Source organism: Saccoglossus kowalevskii, chromosome 1 (assembly GCF_978046115.1).
Source record: "Saccoglossus kowalevskii chromosome 1, keSacKowa6.1, whole genome shotgun sequence".
Taxonomy (NCBI): Eukaryota; Metazoa; Hemichordata; class Enteropneusta; family Harrimaniidae; genus Saccoglossus; species Saccoglossus kowalevskii.
In genome coordinates this window covers 21,816,588-21,840,131 of record NC_140641.1, presented here as the reverse complement: position 1 = coordinate 21,840,131, position 23,544 = coordinate 21,816,588, and the positions used below count along the sequence as shown (strand labels likewise).

Below are 23,544 nucleotides of genomic sequence, written 5' to 3'. Positions count from 1 at the left end.
CTCATAACGTATGAGAAAAGCTGTAAAAGTCACATGACCATATCGTTAGGAAATGATACCTGGAAATCTATTTAGGGTTTGGAAAGTATATTTTGATAAAATGAGCTAGTTATCCCATAAATATTCTATTTTCAAATTATTATTGTTCATATGACTTTTAAACACTGTCTATCCCGTACATAATATATATAATTCCTTCATCCTCTTGTCGCCACTCACAAATTGTTATTAAGGCCAGGGTAACCTCCGCATAAGAGGTCACTCAGAGTGCAATATATTCCAAATTGCACAATTTACTGGTATTGGAATTCTGGCACGAAGTCATTTATACCTACCAATACAAATATATTGTGGGGACGTTAATTGAGAACAAATGTACTCGGAACTTTGAAACAATGTATCATTTGCCAATTGGCATGCATTTGTTTTGATTACATTTCATTCAACGCCGTCTCAAACGATTTTGATTAATACAAACAAATCTGATATTAATACGTCCGTGGCGGGTGTCCAAAAATAGTAAGCTTAGATGGTTCCACCGTAGACGTAAAAGTCAGCATTTCGAGGATCATTTACACTGGATAGTCAACAAACCTGCATTTATACTAATAAATAGTCTTATTTATATAAACCCAACTGTTTTTGTTTGAAGCAAGTCCCATTCAAATCTAAACGAGACGATTGGGTTAGATTGTCTGATATGGACTGGCGCCTTCCTTTATTCTGCAAAGCGCATCGACCAGACAACCTATGACGTGCTGTAATTGGTCAACACTTTCCCACCTCACCACGTCCTACTGTATTACATAATCCCGTCACATCTTTGAGGTCATTGCGCGGTCTCATACAAAGTGCTTAGCTTATGTATTAAAAGGCGGCAGTTGTCGTGCCGCGTCCTGTTCGATATGGGACACATAGCGACGTATACAACGCGTGTAAAATACATTGTTTATTTACATGAAATTTGAACACGCGCTGCACGACGACCACCGCGCTTTAATATTCAAACTTATGCTTAATATATAAGGCAAATGACTTTGAATACTCCAACGTACAGAAAACATATATAAAACATACTTTTCTAATAACTGGTGACGAGCATGCCCGCTACTTGAACCAGTACTTTTACATCTAGAAGAATCGTTTAGTGTTAGTCGGCGGCGTCTTGGTGAAATGACCCACATTACACCCCGGTATCTTATCACAAATCTACAAGCAATATGATAGTCATATTTATGCACTTTAAGAGAAACTCCCCTTCGCGAATAGATTAATGTGATTTAAATGTGGGGAATAAAATTACTATCTCGAAATAGATTGATCTAGAGACCAGATGTAACAACATAGTCAAAACGCTGATATTCTAACGAGGCCGTTAAACTTAATAGGCACTCAGAGGTCTACCTTTTAGCTTTTTAATTTAAATTCCGTCAGTGTGAGTTATAAAGTCCATATTATTCTCAAATAAATACGTCAGAAGTCGTAATATATATATTTAATTATATAGTTTAAAGAGGAGAAAACAAACTATCGACGATTTAGGACGCCCTTTGTAGATAAACGAGACGCCATCATGGGAAACAAAACTTAAATTGTGTTCGACCACCCCTTACTAACTGTTGAGAATGGCTAATTTGGATAATAATTCAGTCTGTGCAATGTTTTCAGATACTTAATAACACGGCTATAACCCTTACGATTACTATGACATGTTCTTTATATTATACTACATAGATATTACAGCATCGCAAATTGAACCAAAATAATTTGCTTTACAAATTGTGCAGTACATTCGAAAAATGTATATTTGTATACTCTGTGTTATGCGTTGTACTTGTAGCACCAATGTGACCGTGCACATGTTGTACATAACACTTATTTAAGGTTCAGAGTGTCCGCGAACATGCATCTATACCTTAATCATTTTGTTCTATCAACAGTGATGACACAACTCCAGGCAAGGAAGACGACCGATTGCCGTGAAAACGCATATTCAACTGAGTCTCGTCCTTTGAATGGTTACGATGTGTCTTATCGTTCAACAGAGAAGGAGTCAATTGTTTTTCCCTCCAATGGTGTGACAACTTTGACCGCACACAAGCGATCGCCTACACTTTTGGATATCGTAACTGGCAGTGTACCGACTGCTACAAAACGAATCACTACAAATAAAAGGACTAACATCCCAACGAAGGAGCAACATGCCTATCGTACAAGTATTACGAATAAAATACATTCCGACCCAAATGATGAAAATGCATTTCTTCACAGACAAAAAAGGACTCCTGTAACTGTGTCGACTATAGAGACAGTTGATACAGTAACTGAGGCTATCGCTTCATTTAAAAATACTATGACTCCAACGGCAAAAAGTATGCTATCAGTGTTGTTTCCATTTTCTGCCTCTGTTTCAAACAAATTTTCGATAACCGAAGACATCAATACATCATCCGGTGATGGGAATGAGTACGAAGAGGAAAATACATTGTTAATAACGTCACCAAATTCAGCGTCATTTACACCAGACACATCAAGTGTCGAAGAAGGTTCAACGTACGATGAAGAATATGATCTTTCTACTGATGTCGTTACCTCGACTGGAAATAAAATCCGTCCAAATCCAACAGATGAATTTGTGACAAAATCTAACGACGTGACAGAAATCAAACAGTCGTTTCTTATTACAGATCGACAGAGTGAAACCACCTCAAATGACACTGACAATGATTATAAAAATGAAGGATTGATTTTAGTTAGTAGTCCAACTAGTTTGCTTACTGAATCACCAAGTACTACAATGCGCGGCGAAGACCAATTCAGTCATATGCCGATTACAAGTGATATTGCAGATGAAGACAACTTTTTTGCTGAAAAGACAGAGAGAATAACGCCTGATGGAGTTTCTAGTTCAATTCCCTATACTACGACCCAGTATCAGCAATACATGACAGCAACAAAAAATAAACAAAATATAAACATCCATGACACGGAGAATTATGATCTAGAATATTCAGGAGATGGCAGTGGGTCGGATAGTACAACGGACAGAGAAAATATAGTAACTACAACTACACAGAGAACAGTAACAGTGTCACATTTAGCTGGTGATGTTTATTCATTTGATCCAACAATTCCTACAGATTACATAGTTGGTACTAAAATAATGGAAACGAAAACACCGATTCTAGAAACAGCCACATCATATCAAATTCAAGATTCCTCCGTGCACGATACAGCAACTAAAGTACCCATCTCACAAGAACTAAATCCAACATTAACTACACATTTAGTGAAACACAGTCAACCACTATCCACAGTCAAATATGAACCATTGATTACGTCATCAAAACAAAATGTGAAAACTGATGAACCAGTTTTCGATCAGTTTACTGGCATATCTACTAGTATCGAGTATTCAGGTGATGAAGCAGAAATTCAACACACTGACAAAGAAACGCCAGATAAAGAGCAACAAACTGAGCAGCCGACTGATATGATCACAGATTTAGAATTTTCTGGTGATGATGTTTTCCTAACTACAGATAAACCGACAATAGAATCGCCCATGCTGGTTACAAGTCTGGCATCCACCCAACAGCAAATGGGCTCTACAGAGGTATTTCGTACTGATATAGAATATGACAATTTTTTAAAAAGTACAATGGATTCACCTGTGACAGCAACCAAATATAGGGATATTAACCCAGCAAATTTCCCTAGTAGGGAAATATCAGGTAATGGAAAGTACCTAACTAGTACAGTGCAGACTGTAGATTATCCTGGGACAGTAACGAAGCCTGATATTAACCAAGTATTTCAAAGCTCAACAGAGGCATACACAGTTGAAGACACTGATTTCGAATTTTCTGGAGACAATAGTAATTCACAGAGAACAGTGGAACCTCATATTGAAATCAGTCATACACCAAAGTCGTCACATACAGTTTCAAAAGATGTACACACAACTGATAATAATATAGAATATTCTGGAGATGACACACAATTTCAAAGCTCAACAGAGGCATACACAGTTGAAGACACTGGTTTCGAATTCTCTGGAGACATTAGTAATTCACAGAGAACAGTGGAACCTCATATTGAAATCAGTCATAAACCGAAGTCGTCACATACAAAAGATGTACACAAAACAGATAATAATATAGAATATTCTGGAGATGACAGTTTCACATTGACAACAAAAGAAATATTTGGTCCGCCAATATTAACTTTGGATCAATTTGTATATACCTCAAGGACTCATAACATACATGAAGCAGGTCATCCTTCAGCGAATTACGTCACAGGTGAAGCATCAAAAGACAAAGATGCAAAACCAGCTTACATTTACCCTCCTGCAACCCCACCACCTCAATATGAAAAACAAATTTCTTCTTCAAAAGAAATTCGCAAGCCATCACAGGACATAACAGATTCTGAAGCTATGAATGAACGTGCTTCATCACATTTACAGGCAAAATTGATTGACTTTTTAACCACCTCCAGTACAACACAATTGAAGCCAGGGGTTACAATAACGTCTATTTCATCACTTGGACATCATGAAAGTAAAGGAATGAACATTCTTCAGACGCCAATAATCTCAGTTGGACCCCCATCGCTCCCACTATCAGAAAATGAACTGAGCGATGCATCAACTGCTACGAAAAGACAACAACAAAGTCAACAAGAACTTAGAACTGTTGATTCAGAGGACCGTGTGACAATTGGGATTACAAATAGAGAGGCTGACTCATTTTTAAAAACAACAACTAAATCTCCAAATATGAAATTGACTATCCCAATGTTGATTGAACAAGAACTCTCAATTGTGTCATCATCCTCTGACCAGACTGCACAACAATTAAAAAAATACTCACACGAAATAACAAATACAATAGTTCAAAAACAAACACAAAATCCTCGGGGCGAGGAGCAAAACCATACAGATATATCCAACATGAAGACTAAAGTGGGGATTCAAGAATCAGACAAAACAATAACAACAACTAATATTGATGAAAATACAAATCCTGTGAATGTTCATGGGTTTATTACAGCTCAAATTTCCAGCAATCAAATTACTCCTGTAAATGCCACAACATATTCTTCTATGCCAGACAAATCTGATGTTTCAGCAAAAACAAATGATCAACTCACAAAAATAGTTGTTGAATCGGGAAGTGGAGATGATGAAGTAATAACTGAAATGGGGATACCCTCAACATCCTACAACTTTACCCCACAAACCACAAGCCAGAAACCAAACGAGTTTACACCTGAACAGATAGAAAGTAAAAAAGAAGATATTAGTATAATTACTGAATCAGTAACAATAAATGCAATATCACACACCATACTAGACGTACCGACAACAACAGACAGTTACCAAGGCAAGACTACAAAAGAAAGTGGCCATGAAGGTGGTGGCAGTCACATGACCTCTGAGTCGTCTGTACAGTCTGTGAGTAAGGATCAGGTTAATGTTTATACATCAGGAACTACGCCATTAATTAAATCTACATCAACTTCTGAAAAGGACAATACAGGTAGGAAGGAGGAATATTCTGGTGATGGCTACGAGCAGCCAACTGATGTGAGTACAGATTTAGAATACTCTGGTGATGATGTTTACTTAACTAGAATCAGGCCGACAAAAGAATCACCCATTATAGTGACAAGTCTGTCATCTACCCCACTGGTGATAGGATCAACAGAAATATTTGGTAATATTGGAACTGATACAGAATATTCTGGTGATAACAATTACTTAATTACTACAACACAGACTGTTGAACAACCCAGGACAGTAACTACTCTCAAAATTAACCCAGCAAAAACAAGTTCAACTGATGCAACCAGCAGTGAAGGTACACATCTAGATTTCGACCAAGCAAGAACAAGCCCAACAATGGAATCGCCCATGCTAGTGACAAGTCAGACATCTTTCCAGCCATTTATAGTTTCAAAAGAGGTAGATACTAATTCTGGTACTGATATAGAATACTCGGGTGATGACAATTACCAAAGTAGTACAATGCAGACAGCTGAACAATCTGTGACAGTAACCTCTACCAATGTTACCTCATCACATACAAGTTCAACAGAGGCATACATAAGTGAAGGGATACATCTAGAATACTCGGGTGATGATTTTGACTTACCAAGACTGGAACCAACAATAGAATCACACATGCCAGTGATAAATCAGACATCTTCCCAGCCATATGTAAGTTCAACAGAGGTAGATACTAATTCTGCTGCTGATAAAGAATCCTCGGGTGATGACAATTACCAAAGTAGTACAATGCAGACAGCAGAACAATCTGTGACAGTAACCTCTACCAATATTACCCCATCACATACAACAGAGGCATACAATGATATGGAATACTCAGGGGATGGTAGTGATCCCCTAAGAGCGACACAGAGAGTGGAGCCAGATATGACAAAAATTAGTCATGGAACCAACTCAGCACATACAGTCTCAACAAATTTACCATATACGGAAGAAGCAGATTCATTTTTGAAAACAACTAAACCTTTACATGTAAAACCAACTACACCAATAATAATTGATCAAGATTTATCTGATGAACCATCACCAAGAAGGCCTACAAAACCATTGAACAAGCATACACAGAAACCACCAAATGTGTCAATGGGAGAGTCAGGCAAAAAAATGTCTACTGACAGAATTGATGAAAAAACAGACGATTTTAATGAGATCATTATAACTCAAATACCCAGTGACCAAATATTCAATACAGATTACACAACAGAGTCTCCTATGTCAGCTACATCAGACTATTCAAGAAAAACAAATGATCATTCTACAACAATCAATTTTGTATCAGGAAGTGGGGACGATGAGGTAAAAACTGATTCTTATGGAACTAAGGTATCCAAAAAAATGTACAAGCTTACTGTACAACCCACGAGTCAGCGACCATACAAGTCTACACTGAAACAGGTATCAGGTAACACAGAAGATGTGAGAACGATTGCTGAAGAATTAAGCATAAATGAAACAATACCATCAACAACAGTGATATTAGATGCGCCAAGTTCTACATACAGTTTTCGTGCAGAGACTACCCAAGAAAGTGAAAATAGAAGTGGAGATAATGAGAAGACTGAATCACCTCTCCAATTTGTGAGTAAGGATCAGGTCACTGTTCATACAACGGAAACTATACCATTAATTAGGCGTACATCAACTTCTAACACATTGTTTGCAGGAAAGGATAATACAGGAAGGAATGAAGAATATTCTGATGATGGCTACACGAGTGAAAGTAAAGTAACAATTGAAACTAATCAAACTCCACAAGTGACGGACAATGTAATGAATTCACAAAGTACCACAGACAGTGGAATAACAACAGACATAAATGGGAAAGCAGATGTGGCATATACAACTACACTAGAAGGAGATGATGACATTTCTGGTGATGGCATGATTTCAGGCATGACAAAACTTAACTTGACTCCACTTCCTGACATCAATTACATAACTAAAACGCCACTGCAAAAACAAAGTACTGACATAACAAAGATACAAGCGATATTTCTAAAAACCACCAGTACAGAAGCTGATGAAGAAATGTCTGGTGATATGGAAACCATGTTTACAAGTGATTTGCAGGATAATTCATTGCTAACTTCAACAACTGTACAAGATCATGACATCAATTCACCTAAGACACATGTGCTCCAAACTCTGTCAACAAAACATGGCAAATACAAATTTGATAGCACAACACAGGGATATTTGAATACTGATATCATTAGTCCAACGGATGATTTCTCATCCATACTTACTTCAAAGACTTTTCCAATTAGCTCTATGTCACAACATGTGAGTTCTAAAGAGATAAATGAACTTGATGGAAGTTTAGGTTATGACGAGATCCGACAAAAGGATACAACTTTCATCCCAACTACTAAAAATGTAATGCAAACTCAATCAACTCAATATGTAGAAACGAAAAGGGGGGATGCCGAACAAATGACAACATCCCATCCACCAATTGTTGTTGTTACTGAAACTCTGAGCTCAGAACCAAGTACTTCAGTGAATTATTACAGTGGAACGACTGACACAGATTCTTTTCTTACAAAAACAACAATTAAGAAATCATCGTCCTCTGGTCAGGATGAATCATCAGGGGATGGCTACTCTGGGGATGACAGTTTTTTGGTCAGAACTGATATGCCATTATTGCCAACAGTTTCTGATGACATTCAAACAAACCGTATGGAATCATCAATATCTGCTACTATTTTGCCATCTACAGAATCAATATATGACTCCTCGGGTGATGGTGCCATTTCTGAAATTACACATTCTATTTTAGAAAAACAATTTCCAGTTGCATCTCCTGTGCCAACAACTCCAGGCCAAGTGAATTATGCAGTATACTCTACAGTTCCTTCTGATATCAAGTCAACATTGCAACCACATCAAGCCATTTCTCATGTTAGCAAATTGCAAACACGTGAGTCTAAAATGCAACCAAAAGTGAATAATATGTATAGTACGACATCTGCTCCACTAACAACAATGCAAAACAATGATATTGAGTCAAGTAAAGTAATTTTATCAACAGTGCATCCTAAAAGTATGAAATATGACCACACCACTGATCGAGATGAGCCATTTTTAAGTAAAGAAACAAAACAACCTTCAACAACAATTATTCCATTTTTAATTGATCTTGATGCAACAAGTGATGGATTGACATCAACAACCAAAACCATAACTGGATTGAAAACTAAGCATGGTGAAAATAAAAATGCCCAAACCAAATTTCCTCCAAGCGTTACAACCATTGCAATGTTGACGAGGCAGCCAGTTATGACATCGGATCATACATCAATAACCCCACTTACAAAAGAAATTCCAACTGGTGTAGTGGAAGGTTCAGGGGATGAAAAAGTACCTAGTGATGCATCAACAGTATCTGCTGAGTATACAAGGACAATCCATTCAACCAATCATTTCAACAGCATGAACAAGTTAACTACAACACAACCAGCAATAACAAGTAGTCCAAATGATAAACTAGATATACCTAGTCATGAATTCAAAACAATTGATGGGATCAAGGAATTCAACAGCAAACATACAACATTAATGCCACTTACAACCAATGATGATGACTTCTCGGGTGATGGGTCTGGGGATCATATAACGGAATCAACAGCAGTTGATGTTGCAACAGATCGTCTTAATAGTACACCAGACATTCCTTCCAGCTCAGTTTCCAGTAAGAAATATGACCACCAAACCACTGATCAGGACAAATCATTTTTGAATAAAGAAACAAAACAAACTTCTACAACAATGTACCCATTTTTAATTGATCTTGGTGCAACTAGTGATGGTTTGAAATCAACAACCAAAACCATAACTGGATTGAAAACTAAGCATAGTACGAACGAAATTACTTCAACTGAAACAAAGAGGCTACCAATCTTTACAACCAATACACTGTTGACGAATCAAGTCACTGAAGATTTGAGTGATTTAACAACTACTATGATAATGGCAAGTAGTCCAAATGATAAACTAGATATACCTAGTCATGAATTCAAAACGATTGATGGGATCAAGGAATTCATCAGCAAACATACAACATCACTGCCACTTACAACCAATGATGATGACTTCTCAGGTGATGGGTCTGGGGATCATTTAACAGAATCAACACCAGTTGATGTTGCAACAGATCATCCTACTAGTACATCAGACATTTTTTCAAGCTCAGTTTCCAGTATGAAATACGACCACCAAACCACTGATCAGGACAAATCATTTTTAAATAAAGAAACAAAACAACCTTCAACAACAATGTACCCATTTTCAATTGATCTTGATGCAATTAGTGATGGTTTGAAATCAACAACCAAAACCATAACTGGATTGAAAACTAAGCATAGTACGAACGAAATTGCTTCAACTGAAACAAAGATGTCACCAATCTTTAAAACCACTGCAAAGTTGATGCAGCAAGTCACTGAAGATTTGAGTGATTTAACTACTACTATGATAATGACAAGTAGTCCAAATGATAAACTAGATATACCTAGTCATGAATTCAAAACAATTGATGGGATCAAGGAATTCATCAGCAAACATACAACATCACTGCCACTTACAACCAATGATGATGACTTCTCAGGTGATGGGTCTGGGGATCATATAACAGAATCAACATCAGTTGACGTTGCAACAGATCATCCTTCTAGTACATCAGACATTCCTTCCAGCTCAGTTTCCAGTATGAAATACGACCACCAAACCACTGATCAGGACAAATCATTTTTAAATAAAGAAACAAAACAACCTTCAACAACAATGTACCCATTTTCAATTGATCTTGATGCAATTAGTGATGGTTTGAAATCAACAACCAAAACCATAACTGGATTGAAAACTAAGCATAGTACGAACGAAATTGCTTCAACTGAAACAAAGATGTCACCAATCTTTAAAACCACTGCAAAGTTGATGCAGCAAGTCACTGAAGATTTGAGTGATTTAACTACTACTATGATAATGACAAGTAGTCCAAATGATAAACTAGATATACCTAGTCATGAATTCAAAACAATTGATGGGATCAAGGAATTCATCAGCAAACATACAACATCACTGCCACTTACAACCAATGATGATGACTTCTCAGGTGATGGGTCTGGGGATCATATAACAGAATCAACACCAGTTGACGTTGCAACAGATCATCCTTCTAGTACATCAGACATTCCTTCCAGCTCAGTTTCCAGTATAAAATATGACCACCAAACCACTGATCAGGACAAACCATTTTTAAATAAAGAAATAAAACAACCATCTACAACAATGTATCCATTTTTAATTGATCTTGATGCAACTAGTGATGGTTTGAAATCAACAACCAAAACCATAACTGGATTGAAAACTAAGCATAGTACGAACGAAATTGCTTCAACTGAAAAAAAGATGCCACCAAGCTATACAACCACAGCAAAGTTGATGCAGCAAGTCACTGAAGATTTGAGTGATTTAACAACTACTATGATAATGACAAGTAGTCCAAATGATAAACTAGATATACCTAGTCATGAATTCAAAACAATTGATGGGATCAAGGAATTCATCAGCAAACATACAACATCACTGCCACTTACAACCAATGATGATGACTTCTCGGGTGATGGGTCTGGGAACCATATAACAGAATCAACACCAATTGACGTTGCAACAGATCATCCTTCTAGTACATCAGACATTCCTTCCAGCTCAGTTTCCAGTATAAAATATGACCACCAAACCACTGATCAGGACAAACCATTTTTAAATAAAGAAATAAAACAACCATCTACAACAATGTATCCATTTTTAATTGATCTTGATGCAACTAGTGATGGTTTGAAATCAACAACCAAAACCATAACTGGATTGAAAACTAAGCATAGTACGAACGAAATTGCTTCAACTGAAACAAAGATGCCACCAAGCTATACAACCACAGCAAAGTTGATGCAGCAAGTCACTGAAGATTTGAGTGATTTAACAACTACTATGATAATGACAAGTAGTCCAAATGGTATACCTAGTACTGAATTCAAAACAATTGGCGGTGTCAACAAACATACATTACTGTCACTTACAACCAATGATGATGTCTACTCAGGTGATGGGTCTGGGGATCATATAACAGAATCAACACCAGTTGCAACAGATCAAACTAGTACATCAGATATTTCTTCCATCTCAACTCAGCAGATTTTATCAGTTACTCATACCACCGAGTTTGAAGGCTCCTCTGATGTGGAAGACAACTTTGAAGGATCATCAGACATTAAAACTGAGATGTATGAAGACAGTACAACTGGTTACCAACCATCATTTGTCATCATGCCAATAACCAGGAATGCTAAAACATATGGCTCTCACTCAACAGTTGGAACAATGGATTTGGCATCAAAAGAAACAACAGCAATTCAAAATAACAATGAAGATTATGTGAAACCCTCTGCTACACCACTAACTTCAATCAACGCACCTTATATGCCAACTCTGGGGTCATCTGCACTTAAAATAGGAATGGAAACCATACATATATCATCAAAAAATTTATTAGAATCAGATGTAGCAGAATCAACAGTGACAACCACCACTGACATAGAAAAACAAACTTCAGATATAGGAGCCTCTGGTTCTCCACCTCATAGATTACCATTAATGGTATCCTCTCCTGTTATAAAAAGACCAACTATAGATTATGATCCATCACATCAAGAGACATTACCACAACATCTGCTACTTGGTGGACAAATTGATGTGACAGTATCTTCTGCTAAAATAAAACCTAGCTCACTTCACTCAGCTCACTTGCAACCAGACATAGATGAAACTGATATAGGAAGTCAATCACATGTTACGCCAACTTCATCTGATTATGAAAGACAAAATATAGGTCAAAGTCAATCATCGCAAAAAACACTACCTCCACATATAGGAGTACAAAGCCTTCTATCTAGTGAAATAATTAATGTGAACTCTTCACCTGAAAATGAAAAACCAAGCTTGGTTCAGGACCTATCATCTCAAAGGACTATACCACCAAACGTGGGGGCACCAAGTCCCCCATCTGGTGTACTAATTGATGGGAAATCTTCTCCTTTTAATGAAAAGACAACCTTGGATCAGAGCCTATCATCTCAAAAGGCACTACCACCAGACATAGGAGCACCAAGTCCTCCATCTGGCGTAATAATTGATGGGAAATATTTTTCTGTTGATGAAACACCAACCTTGGATCAAAGTCTATCATTTCAAAGGACTATACAACCAAACGTGGGGGCACCAAGTCCCCCATCTGGTGTATTAATTGATGGGAAATCTTCTCCTTTTGATGAAAAAACAAGCTTGGATCAGAGCCTATCATCTCAAAGGACAATACCGCAAGGCATTGATGCTCCAAGTCGTCCATCTGGTGAAATAATGGATGTGACAGCTTCTCCTGTTAATAGAAAATCAACAATAGATCAGGGCCTCTCATCTCAAAAAGCATTTCCACCAGACACAGGAGAACCAAGTGCTCCAACTGGCGTAATAGTTGATGGAAAATACTTTTCTGTTGATGAAAAACCAACCTTGCATCAGGGCCTATCATCTCAAAAGACACTACCACCACACATAGGAGCGCCAAGTCCTCCATCTGGCATAATAATTGATGGGAAATCTTCTCCCGTTATTGAAAACCAAACCTTGGATCAAGGTCTATCATCTCAAAGGACTATACCACCAAACGTGGGGACACCAAGTCCCCCATCTGGTGTACGAATTGATTGGACATCTCCTTTTAATGAAAAACCAACCTTGGATCAGATCCTATCATCTCAAAGGACAATACCGCCAGACACTGAAGCTCCAAGTCGTCCATCTGATGAACTAATGGATGTGACAACTTATCCTGTTAATAGAAAACCAACAATAGATCAGGGCCTCTCATCTCAAAAGGCACTACCACCACACATAGGAGCGCCAAGTCCTCCTTCAGGTGTAATAATTGATGGGAAATCTTCTCCTGCTATTGAAAAACCAACCTTTGATCAAGGTCTATCATCTCAAAGGACTATACCACCAAACATGGGGGCACCAAGTCCTCCGTTTTTTGTACTTATTGATGGGACATCTCCTCCTGTTATTGAAAAACAAACATTGAGGCAAAGCCAATCATCTCAGAGGTCAATACTGCCAGACAATGAAGTTCCAAGTCGTCCAACTGGTGAAATAATGGATGTGACAGCTTCTCCTGTTAATAGAAAACCAACAATAGATCAGGCCCTCTCATCTCAAAAGGTACTACCACCAGACATAGGAGCACCAAGTCCTCCATCTGGCGTAATAATTGATGGGAAATCTTCTCCTGCTATTGAAAAACCAACCTTTCATCAAGGTCTATCATCTCAAAGGACTATACCACCAAATGTTGGGGCACCAAATCCTCCGTCTGGTGTACTAATTGATGGGACATCTTCTCCTTTTAATGAAAAAACAACCTTGGATCAAAGTCTATCATCTCAAAGGACTATACAACCAAACGTGGGGGCACCAAGTCCCCCATCTGGTGTATTAATTGATGGGAAATCTTCTCCTTTTAATGAAAAAACAACCTTGGATCAGAGCCTATCATCTCAAAGGACAATACCGCATGACATTGAAGCTCCAAGCCATCTATCTGGTGAAATAATAGATGTGACAGCTTATCCTGTTAATAGAAAATCAACAATAGATCAGGGCCTCTCATCTCAAAAAGCATTTCCACCAGACACAGGAGAACCAAGTGCTCCAACTGGCGTAATAGTTGATGGAAAATACTTTTCTGTTGATGAAAAACCAACCTTGCATCGGGGCCTATCATCTCAAAAGACACTACCACCACACATAGGAGCGCCAAGTCCTCCTTCAGGTGTAATAATTGATGGGAAATCTTCTCCTGCTATTGAAAAACCAACCTTTGATCAAGGTCTATCATCTCAAAGGACTATACCACCAAACGTGGGGGCACCAAGTCCTCCGTTTTTTGTACTTATTGATGGGACATCTTCTCCTGTTATTGAAAAACAAACATTGAGGCAAAGCCAATCATCTCAGAGGTCAATACTGCCAGACAATGAAGTTCCAAGTCGTCCAACTGGTGAAATAATGGATGTGACAGCTTCTCCTGTTAATAGAAAACCAACAATAGATCAGGCCCTCGCATCTCAAAAGGCACTACCACCACACATAGGAGCGCCAAGTCCTCCTTCAGGTGTAATAATTGATGGGAAATCTTCTCCTGCTATTGAAAAACCAACCTTTGATCAAGGTCTGTCATCTCAAAGGACTATACCACCAAACGTGGGGGCACCAAGTCCTCCGGTTTTTGTACTTATTGATGGGACATCTTCTCCTGTTATTGAAAAACAAACATTGAGGCAAAGCCAATCATCTCAGAGGTCAATACTGCCAGACAATGAAGTTCCAAGTCATCCAACTGGTGAAATTATGGATGTGACAGCTTCTCCTGTTAATAGAAAACCAACAATAGATCAGGCCCTCTCATCTCAAAAGGTACTACCACCAGACATAGGAGCACCAAGTCCTCCATCTGGCGTAATAATTGATGGGAAATCTTCTCCTGCTATTGAAAAACCAACCTTTGATCAAGGTCTATCATCTCAAAGGAATATACCACCAAATGTTGGGGCACCAAATCCTCCGTCTGGTGTACTAATTGATGGGACATCTTCTCCTTTTAATGAAAAAACAACCTTGGATCAGAGCCTATCATATCAATGGACAATACCACCAGATAATGAAGCTCCAAGTCGTCCATCTAGTGAAATAATTGTTGCGACAGCTTCTCATGTTAATAGAAAACCAACAATGGATAAGAGACTGTCATCTCGAAAGGCACTACCACCAAAAATAGGAGCTCCTAGTTATCAATCTATTGAAATTATTGATGAAAAGTCGTCTGCTGATCATGGAAGAACAACAATGGATCATGGTTTGTCTTTTCAAGGAACAATACCACCGTACATGGATGTTCCAAGTCATCCCTCTGGTGAAATATTTGATGTGACATCTTCTGTTAACAGAAGAGCCACAATTGATCATGGTCTATCTTCTCACATAACACTACCAACAGACATGGAAGCACCAATGCATCCATCTGGTGCAATAATTGATGTGAACACCATTCAGGATAATGAAAAAATAACTTTGGATCTGGGTACATTCCATCAAGAGACATTATCACCAGACATGAGAGCTCGAAGTCCTCCATCTAGTGAAATAACTGATGAGAAATCTTTACTTGAAAATGAAAAATCAACCATGGATCAGGGTTTATCATCTCAAAAGACTAGACCACGAAACATGGTATCTCCAAGCCCTCCATTTAGGGATGAGAAAGCCACTCCTGATAATAGAAACCAGGACATAGATCAGGAGCTGTCATTTCAAAGTACAGTACCACCGGACATAAGAGCTTCAAGTCATCCATCAGTTGAAATAATTTATGACAAATCTTCTTCTGATTATGGAAAACCAAAAATGGTTGATAGTCTATCATCTCAAAGAACATTATCCCCAGACATGAAAGCTCAAAGTTTTCCATCTGGTGATATATTTGATGAGAAGGATTCTCCTGATTATGAAAGACCAACATTGGTTCATAGTCTATCATCTCAACAAACATTGTCACCAAACATGAAATCTCAAAGTCCTCCATCAGGTGAATTATTTGATGGAAAATCTTTTCCTGATTATGGAAGACCAACTATGGTTAATGATCTAACGTCTCAAAGGATATTATCATCAAACATGGGAGCACCCAGTCCTCCAGCTGGTGGACTTATTGGTGACGAGAAAACTATTCCTGATATTGAAAAACCAACCTTAGGGCAGGACCTCTCATTTCAAAGTACAATACAACCAGACATAAGAGCTTCAAGTCCTCCATCGGGTGAAATAAGTTATGGAATATCTTCTCCATCTGGTGAACTAATTGATGGGGATACTTCAGCTGTTAATGAAAAAACAATCTTAGATCAGAATCTATCATCTCAAAATATAGTACGACCAGACATGGAAGAACCAAGTCCTCCATCAGGTGAAATAGTTCATCGAAAATCTTCTCCTGATTATAGAAGTTCGACAATAGATCATGGTCTATCATCTCAAATGGCACTATCACCAGACATAGGAGCTCCAAGTCCTCCATCAGGTGAAATCATTGATATGACAGTTTCTCCTGTTAACAGAAGACCAACAATGGATAAGGGTCAATTCCATCAAAATACAGTACCACCAAATGTGGGAGCTCCAAGTCCCCCATCCGGTGAACTAATTGATGGCAAATCTTCTTCTGATAATAGGGAATCAACCTTCGATCAGGATCCATCATCTCATAAGAGAGTACCACTATACATGACCGTTCCAAGTCATCCATCTGATGAAATAATTGATGAGACAGCTTTTCCTGATTATGAAAGACCCACAATGGTTCATGGTTTATCATCTCAAATGGCACTATCACCAGACATAGGAGCTTCAAGTCCTCCATCAGGTGAAATCATTGATATGACAGTTTCTCCTGTTAACAGAAGACCAACAATGGATAAGGGTCAATTCCATCAAAATACAGTACCACCAAACGTGGGAGCTCCAAGTCCCCCATCCGGTGAACTAATTGATGGCAAATCTTCTTCTGATAATAGGAAATCAACCTTCAATCAGGATCTATCACCTCAAAAGAGAGTACCAACAGACATGGAAGTACCAAGTCCTCCGTCAGGTGAAACAGTTGATCAAAAATATTCTTCTGATTATAGAAGACCAACAATGGTTCATGGTCTATCATCTCGAATGGCACTATCACCAGACATAGGAGCTCCAAGTCCTCAATCAGGTGAAATAATTGATGTAACAGTTTCTCCTGTTAACTTAAAACCAACAATGGGTCAAAATACTTTACCGCCAGATGTGGGAGCTCCAAGATCTCCTCCTGATTATAGAAGACCGACAATGATTCATAATCTATCATTGCAAAGGACATTATCACCAGACATAGGAGATCGAAGTCCTCATTCTGGTGAAATAGTTGATGAAAAATCTTCTTCTGAATATGGAAGACCAACAATAGTTCATGGTGTATCATCTCAAAGGACATTATCACCAAACATAGGAGCTCGAAGTCCTCATTCTGGTGAAATAGTTGATGACAATTCTTCTTCTGAATATGGAAGACCAACAATAGCTCATGGTGTATCATCTCAAATGACATTATCACCAGACATAGGAGCTCGAAGTCCTCATTCTGGTGAAATAGTTGATGAAAATTCTTCTTCTGAATATGGAAGACCAACAATAGTTCATGGTCTATCATCTCAAAGGACATTATCACCAAACGTGGGAGCTCCAAGTCCTCCATCTACTGAAATAATGGATGTGACAGCTTCTCCTGTTAATAGAAGACCAACAATTGACCATGGCTTATCATCTCAAAAAGCACTACCACCAGACATAGGATCACCTAGTCCTCCATCTAGTGAAATAATTGGTGATGAGAAAGCTACTCCTGACAATGGAAAACCAACCTTGGGACAGGACGTGTTGTTACAAAGTACAATACCATCAAAGATAAGAGTTCCAGGTACTACACCTGATGTACAACTAATTGACGTGTGGGCTTCTCCTGATAATGGGCAACCAACGACAGATCAAATACGATTGCAGACAAGAACAGAGATGAAAATAAAACAGGAATTAATTACTCATTCTGGTCATGAGGATGTCGCCACTATGATGAGAAGCAATGAATCATCTGGTCATGGAAACATCTCTACTATGAACAGGAGCTACGAATCGCCAGGTTATGACAAATCTGGTCCGGGTCATGATGACGTCTCGAATATGAAGAAGAGGGCAACAGTAGATGATAGGCCTGATACACCACCATTTGTTATAACTACAGCCCCAACTGACATCGAAGGAGGTCCTATCACTAGCGCAGTTCTACCTACATCAATTCCTCCTTCAGCCAAAATATTTACACCTTCTGTTCCAGTGACAGTTGTTACAAAACAGTTTCGTAGGCATAAAGAAACACAAACAGATCCTTGTACAGAACTCGCGAAAATTGGTTATTTATATAATGGAGTTTATGCTATAAATGGTTTAGGAACGGATGAGGGATATAAAGAAATTTATTGTGATTTCACCACTGATGGCATACCGTGGACAGTTATACAAAGACGAATTGTGAGTATCACTTCATTCTTGAAATTATAAAATTAAATATATCAAATCTTCCTGGATAATAATGAACCATAGTCTACGGACACTCACTATTAGACCTTATGGAAATTACAATAATGAAATACAGCAGTCAAAGATATTACTATATCGTGTTGCACTTGGTAGTGACAACAAGCCAGCGTCAGTTATGCACTGGTGATGTTGAATGTCATCGGTCACGATTGAATGCTTTTTTACAATGAAAGTAACAACTATATTGTATATTTGCGATTTGTTACAGGATGGCAGTGTTAGCTTCGAACGAAACTGGGAGGAGTATGCAGCCGGCTTTGGGGACCCTGGTGGTGAATTTTGGATTGGCAATAAGTTTTTACATCAAATCACGTCTCTTGGCCGGTATGAGCTGCGAATTGGTAAGTAATCTCTCACATGTTATGATAATTCTGCTTTGCGTATAGAAGCAATACAATAAATTACTTGAAGACATTTGTTTCTGCTGATACCGGTATGTGTTTTCCAGCATTTAGCGATAATTTAGTTAAAGCGGGAGGGTCGTCACCTGCGCACGCGCGGGAATTGAGTCCCAATCGACGATAACAACACACGCTAAAAACGCAAAGACCATCTTACGCATGCGCAGCTGACGACTCTCCCGATTTAACAGCCCAAAATACCTTTACCAAATAACGTTGTGCGTTATTGTTGCTGCGTCTAATGTGAACAAAGCAAAATGTTTGAATGTGACATAACTATGACGCACGTTTTTCAAATAATGAGTAAGTCTATACATGTTTTGTTTTGTTTTTATTGCCAGATATGTATCAGTGTCACCATCGTCATCATTATGAGAATCTTAATCGTTATTACCATTATTCTCTATAGAAATGACTGACTGGGAGAATGTTGACGGGTATGCTATTTATAATGCGTTCTACGTAGGCAGTGAGGCTGATGGTTTTCGGCTTAGTCTGGGCAGCTTTACTGAAGGAAACAGGGGCGACTCACTGTCATACCATAGCGGCATGATGTTTTCAACGGTGGTAAGTATCGAGCTGTGCAACAAATTATAACTGCGTCTGTTACTTATTAGAGACGTTAGGACACCGCGGATATCCCAGTTTTGATAATTCTCATAAACATGGTACCGTCGCACTAATTGTTGTTGTTTTTTTCGCGTGATCTTCTAGAGCACACACAAAACGATGACGTTTAGCGTACATATTGCTACGTTTAGTACGAAATATCAGTTTGTGGTTGAGCATTTGAAATGGTACAAGCAAGGCACAGAGGGAATAAAATTCATGCAGGAAAAAAATGCACTGTTCACTACCATCAACGCATCATGTGCTCATTTTGCAATTTTTTTTTTTTTTTTTTTCAGGATCGTGATAATGACGTAATACTTGCGGTCAACTGTGCACGTTTACGGAAGGCTGGTTTCTGGTTTAGGAAATGCAATCGTTCAAATCCTAATGGCATCTGGCTTCCACACTCCGACGGTAGTTTCAGATCCGGAAGCATTATAACCTGGGGTGCCTGGCACGAGTCGTATATGTACAGTCTCAACTCATTCAAAATGATGATAAGGCCGTTTACTGGGTAACCTCACAGTATATCAATCCGCGTCTCGAAGTGATTATATATCAGAACATTTTAGGTTGCTTCTGGATAGTTTACTAAAAAATTGAGACGAGGTGCCGAAGTTCATGCTATTTGAACAAGTTGATGATTCTACCGGAAAGACGTGTTAAGTTAACGTTTTTACCTAAATCCTAAAAAATATCAATATACCCTGTCATACACTGGAGATCTTCATCCCAGCATATGTATATATGACATAGAAAGCTTTAATGTCATTGTCCGTCGTCATTCGTCGATTATTAATAATGCGTACATTATTATCAATATTGTTTCTATTTTTATTGTTATTGTTCTTATTTACTTTCACGTTTGACTAATTTTATGCATAATTTAGGCATCCCTATACACCTTTCTGTAAGTCGCGCCCTCTTACGTCGAAGCGATTCTGTGACGCAATAAGTATAAAAGACGCAATGGATAGCATTCGTATTATTTTGATCACGATTGTCAACCAATTAATTACACAACCAAACATGGAACTGCGCCTCCTATCTACGTCATTTTCAACGTCACGTGATTGCCTCGTGGCTAGAGTCGAGATTTATTTTAGGGGACGATTCATGTTGACCAAGTACGTATATCTCTGTTATTTACTCATGCTACTCCAAGAGTCTATTTTGTCTATGTTTTTGTTTTGTTTTTTTTAAACTTAAGGGACCAACAAATCGGATCTACGTGTAGACTGAATCGTTGTTTTCATGCCGTTTCTTGACTCTCTCTTACTGTTATATTGGGAATACGATATTCCAATTTTCCTTGTCGTTTTTAAAATTACAGCTTGAGTCATCCATAAATCTTTATTAGAATATTAAGACTATTGTGTGAAATATTTGATAGTTCACATGAGCGCCACCGGTTTTTAGCGTGTCGTTATTATTTGTTCGAATTTCATTTGCTAATGCTTTGCGAAGCACATGCCTTCACGAAGATTCGACTTTGTGATCCGAAGTAATTCGGAACAGGCCGAAACCTCAACTATTTCCTTAATTTCCCGCCTATTCACAAGTGCCATAAAATATGTCACGCAATAGCCACAGGTCTCTCATAAAGAACGTTATAGCGATGACCTTTAAGCGAAACTTTATTACATTATTTTATAGGACAGCTCAAAAGCTCATAAAAATAATTTCAGTCGAGTGAGAATCCTCATTATTCCCCGTAACAGAAGGTTCAGAAAATTCTGAGGCAAACAGGTTAGCAAGCTATCTCAATGAAAAGAAAATGTCAGACGAAAATGAATTTACTGAATTTTTCGTTCACTAAAAAAGCAATAATTTTGAATATTTTTTTTCAAACATTTATGAAGAATATTGCATGTTACTCATTGTGATTTATGGCATGATACCGTTACATTGAATATTTTATGTAGTACAGGCCATCCTTTAGATTACGTTACAGCGCGTTCGACATGACATCGTTACATTGTAATACTTTTTGTAGTACTGCCACCCAACCATAATATTCGTTACAGCGCGTTCGATATGACATTGTTACATTGTAATACTTTTTATAGTATTGCCATCCATCCATAAATTACGTTACATCGCGTTCAATATGACATCGTTACATTGTAATATTTTATTAATACTGTCATCCATCCATAAGATTACGTTACAACGCGTTCGATATGATATCGTTACATTGTAATACGTTTTGTAGTACTGTCATCCATCCATAAGATTACATTACAACGCGTTCGATATGACATCGTTACATTGTAATATTTGTTGTAGTACTGCCACCCATCCATAAGATTACTTGATAAATAGCTTTTTTTAATATATATATAGTTGGTAAGTAGTTAGTGAAACATAATAATACTTAATGTTGTTTGTATTATTCATGTTCCGGGGCAATATTGCATCAGAAGTGTAAATATCGTTTGAAGCATAGCTGAATATATTTCAATAAAAAAATGCTTATATTTTATAAAATGAACGCGAAGAATTGATTAGATGCTATATTTTACACTTTATTTTAAGGATAATTTCCAAATACGCTACATTTCGTTTTTCTTGAATGTGTTAACTTGATTTGTGAATAAAATCTCAAAGTTGTTTTTTTTTTCAAATTTAACGTTGTCGTCACAAATTAATTTGGTACTACATGTATTACGTATGCAGATTTGATAAGTTGTGATAAGTTGTGAGCAGGATTTTGCTGATTTAACTAAATCAGATAAGGAATTCTTGTTTTTTCAAACTGGAACAGATAAGGGCCCACACTCGATACATAGAGTAGGTAAAACATTCGGCTACTATATTTAATATTTATATTCAAAAATCAGTGAGTTTTTAATTTTTTTTTAAAAAAAGTGGCATTAGAATAAATATACCACTATTATATTGAAACGAAGAATGTGGAAATAAAATGAATATGTGAAAAGACTTGATCTCTATTTGCGAATAATGATCAACCGTTAATCTGTTTCAAAACATCATTTTACGCATCATTTATGTTAACGATTTCTTATCTGATTTGGAGAGCACAATTCTGGTGACTTGCAACATTTTGCTCGCCGCGAACTTCAACCACGCGAAATTAGGCAAAAGGAAAGGTATAACACCCTACGTATATATTTAAATAAAAGAACACGTGACAACGTTGGATGATCAACCACATTATCAATGTTGCTGTTTATTGGTTGTAAAATGAATGTATACGGTGATTGTACATTACTAGTATTTTGTGGACGTTGCTTGTTATCCTGAACCTTCCCTTTGATTAGCGCCACCGCGTGACGTGAAAAGCGTTTGTATTACTTTGACAAGTAGCCTATCAGTCAATGAACAAAATATAGTTTTGGAAATTTGCTATCCTCGGGGGCGGACATACGGGCATTTTCTACCGCCTGGCAACCCTCGCGGTGAAAACAAAGACCAAAAACTCGCAGAAAACGGTACTTTGCAATGGTTGTTGAGAGTTCCCTGAACAGTGTAACAAGATTAGCCCTACGTGTGTAACATATATGAATTTGGTTGTTCAGGATTACTTCAAAGTTGAGTTTGTGTTGTTTTCTCGAGTTTTCACCGGCTCCACCGGCGTTCCACAGCAGCGCGCACAAAGTCCATAGAAATACGTGGTACAGTGGTGCGCGTCTT

At 37.9% G+C, this 23,544-nt stretch overlaps 1 protein-coding gene across 1 annotated transcript; it reads left to right on the top strand.

Moving 5' to 3' along the window:
- The first annotated feature begins 17,394 nt into the window (after window positions 1-17,394).
- Window positions 17,395-22,514, top strand: LOC146750445 (uncharacterized). Its single transcript, XM_085505799.1, has 4 exons — window positions 17,395-18,805; window positions 19,083-19,215; window positions 19,685-19,842; window positions 20,184-22,514. Exons 1-4 carry the CDS (start codon window positions 17,411-17,413, stop codon window positions 20,403-20,405), a joined length of 1,908 nt encoding a protein of 635 aa, XP_085361925.1. The 5' UTR covers window positions 17,395-17,410; the 3' UTR covers window positions 20,406-22,514.
- Window positions 22,515-23,544: the final 1,030 nt, after the last annotated feature.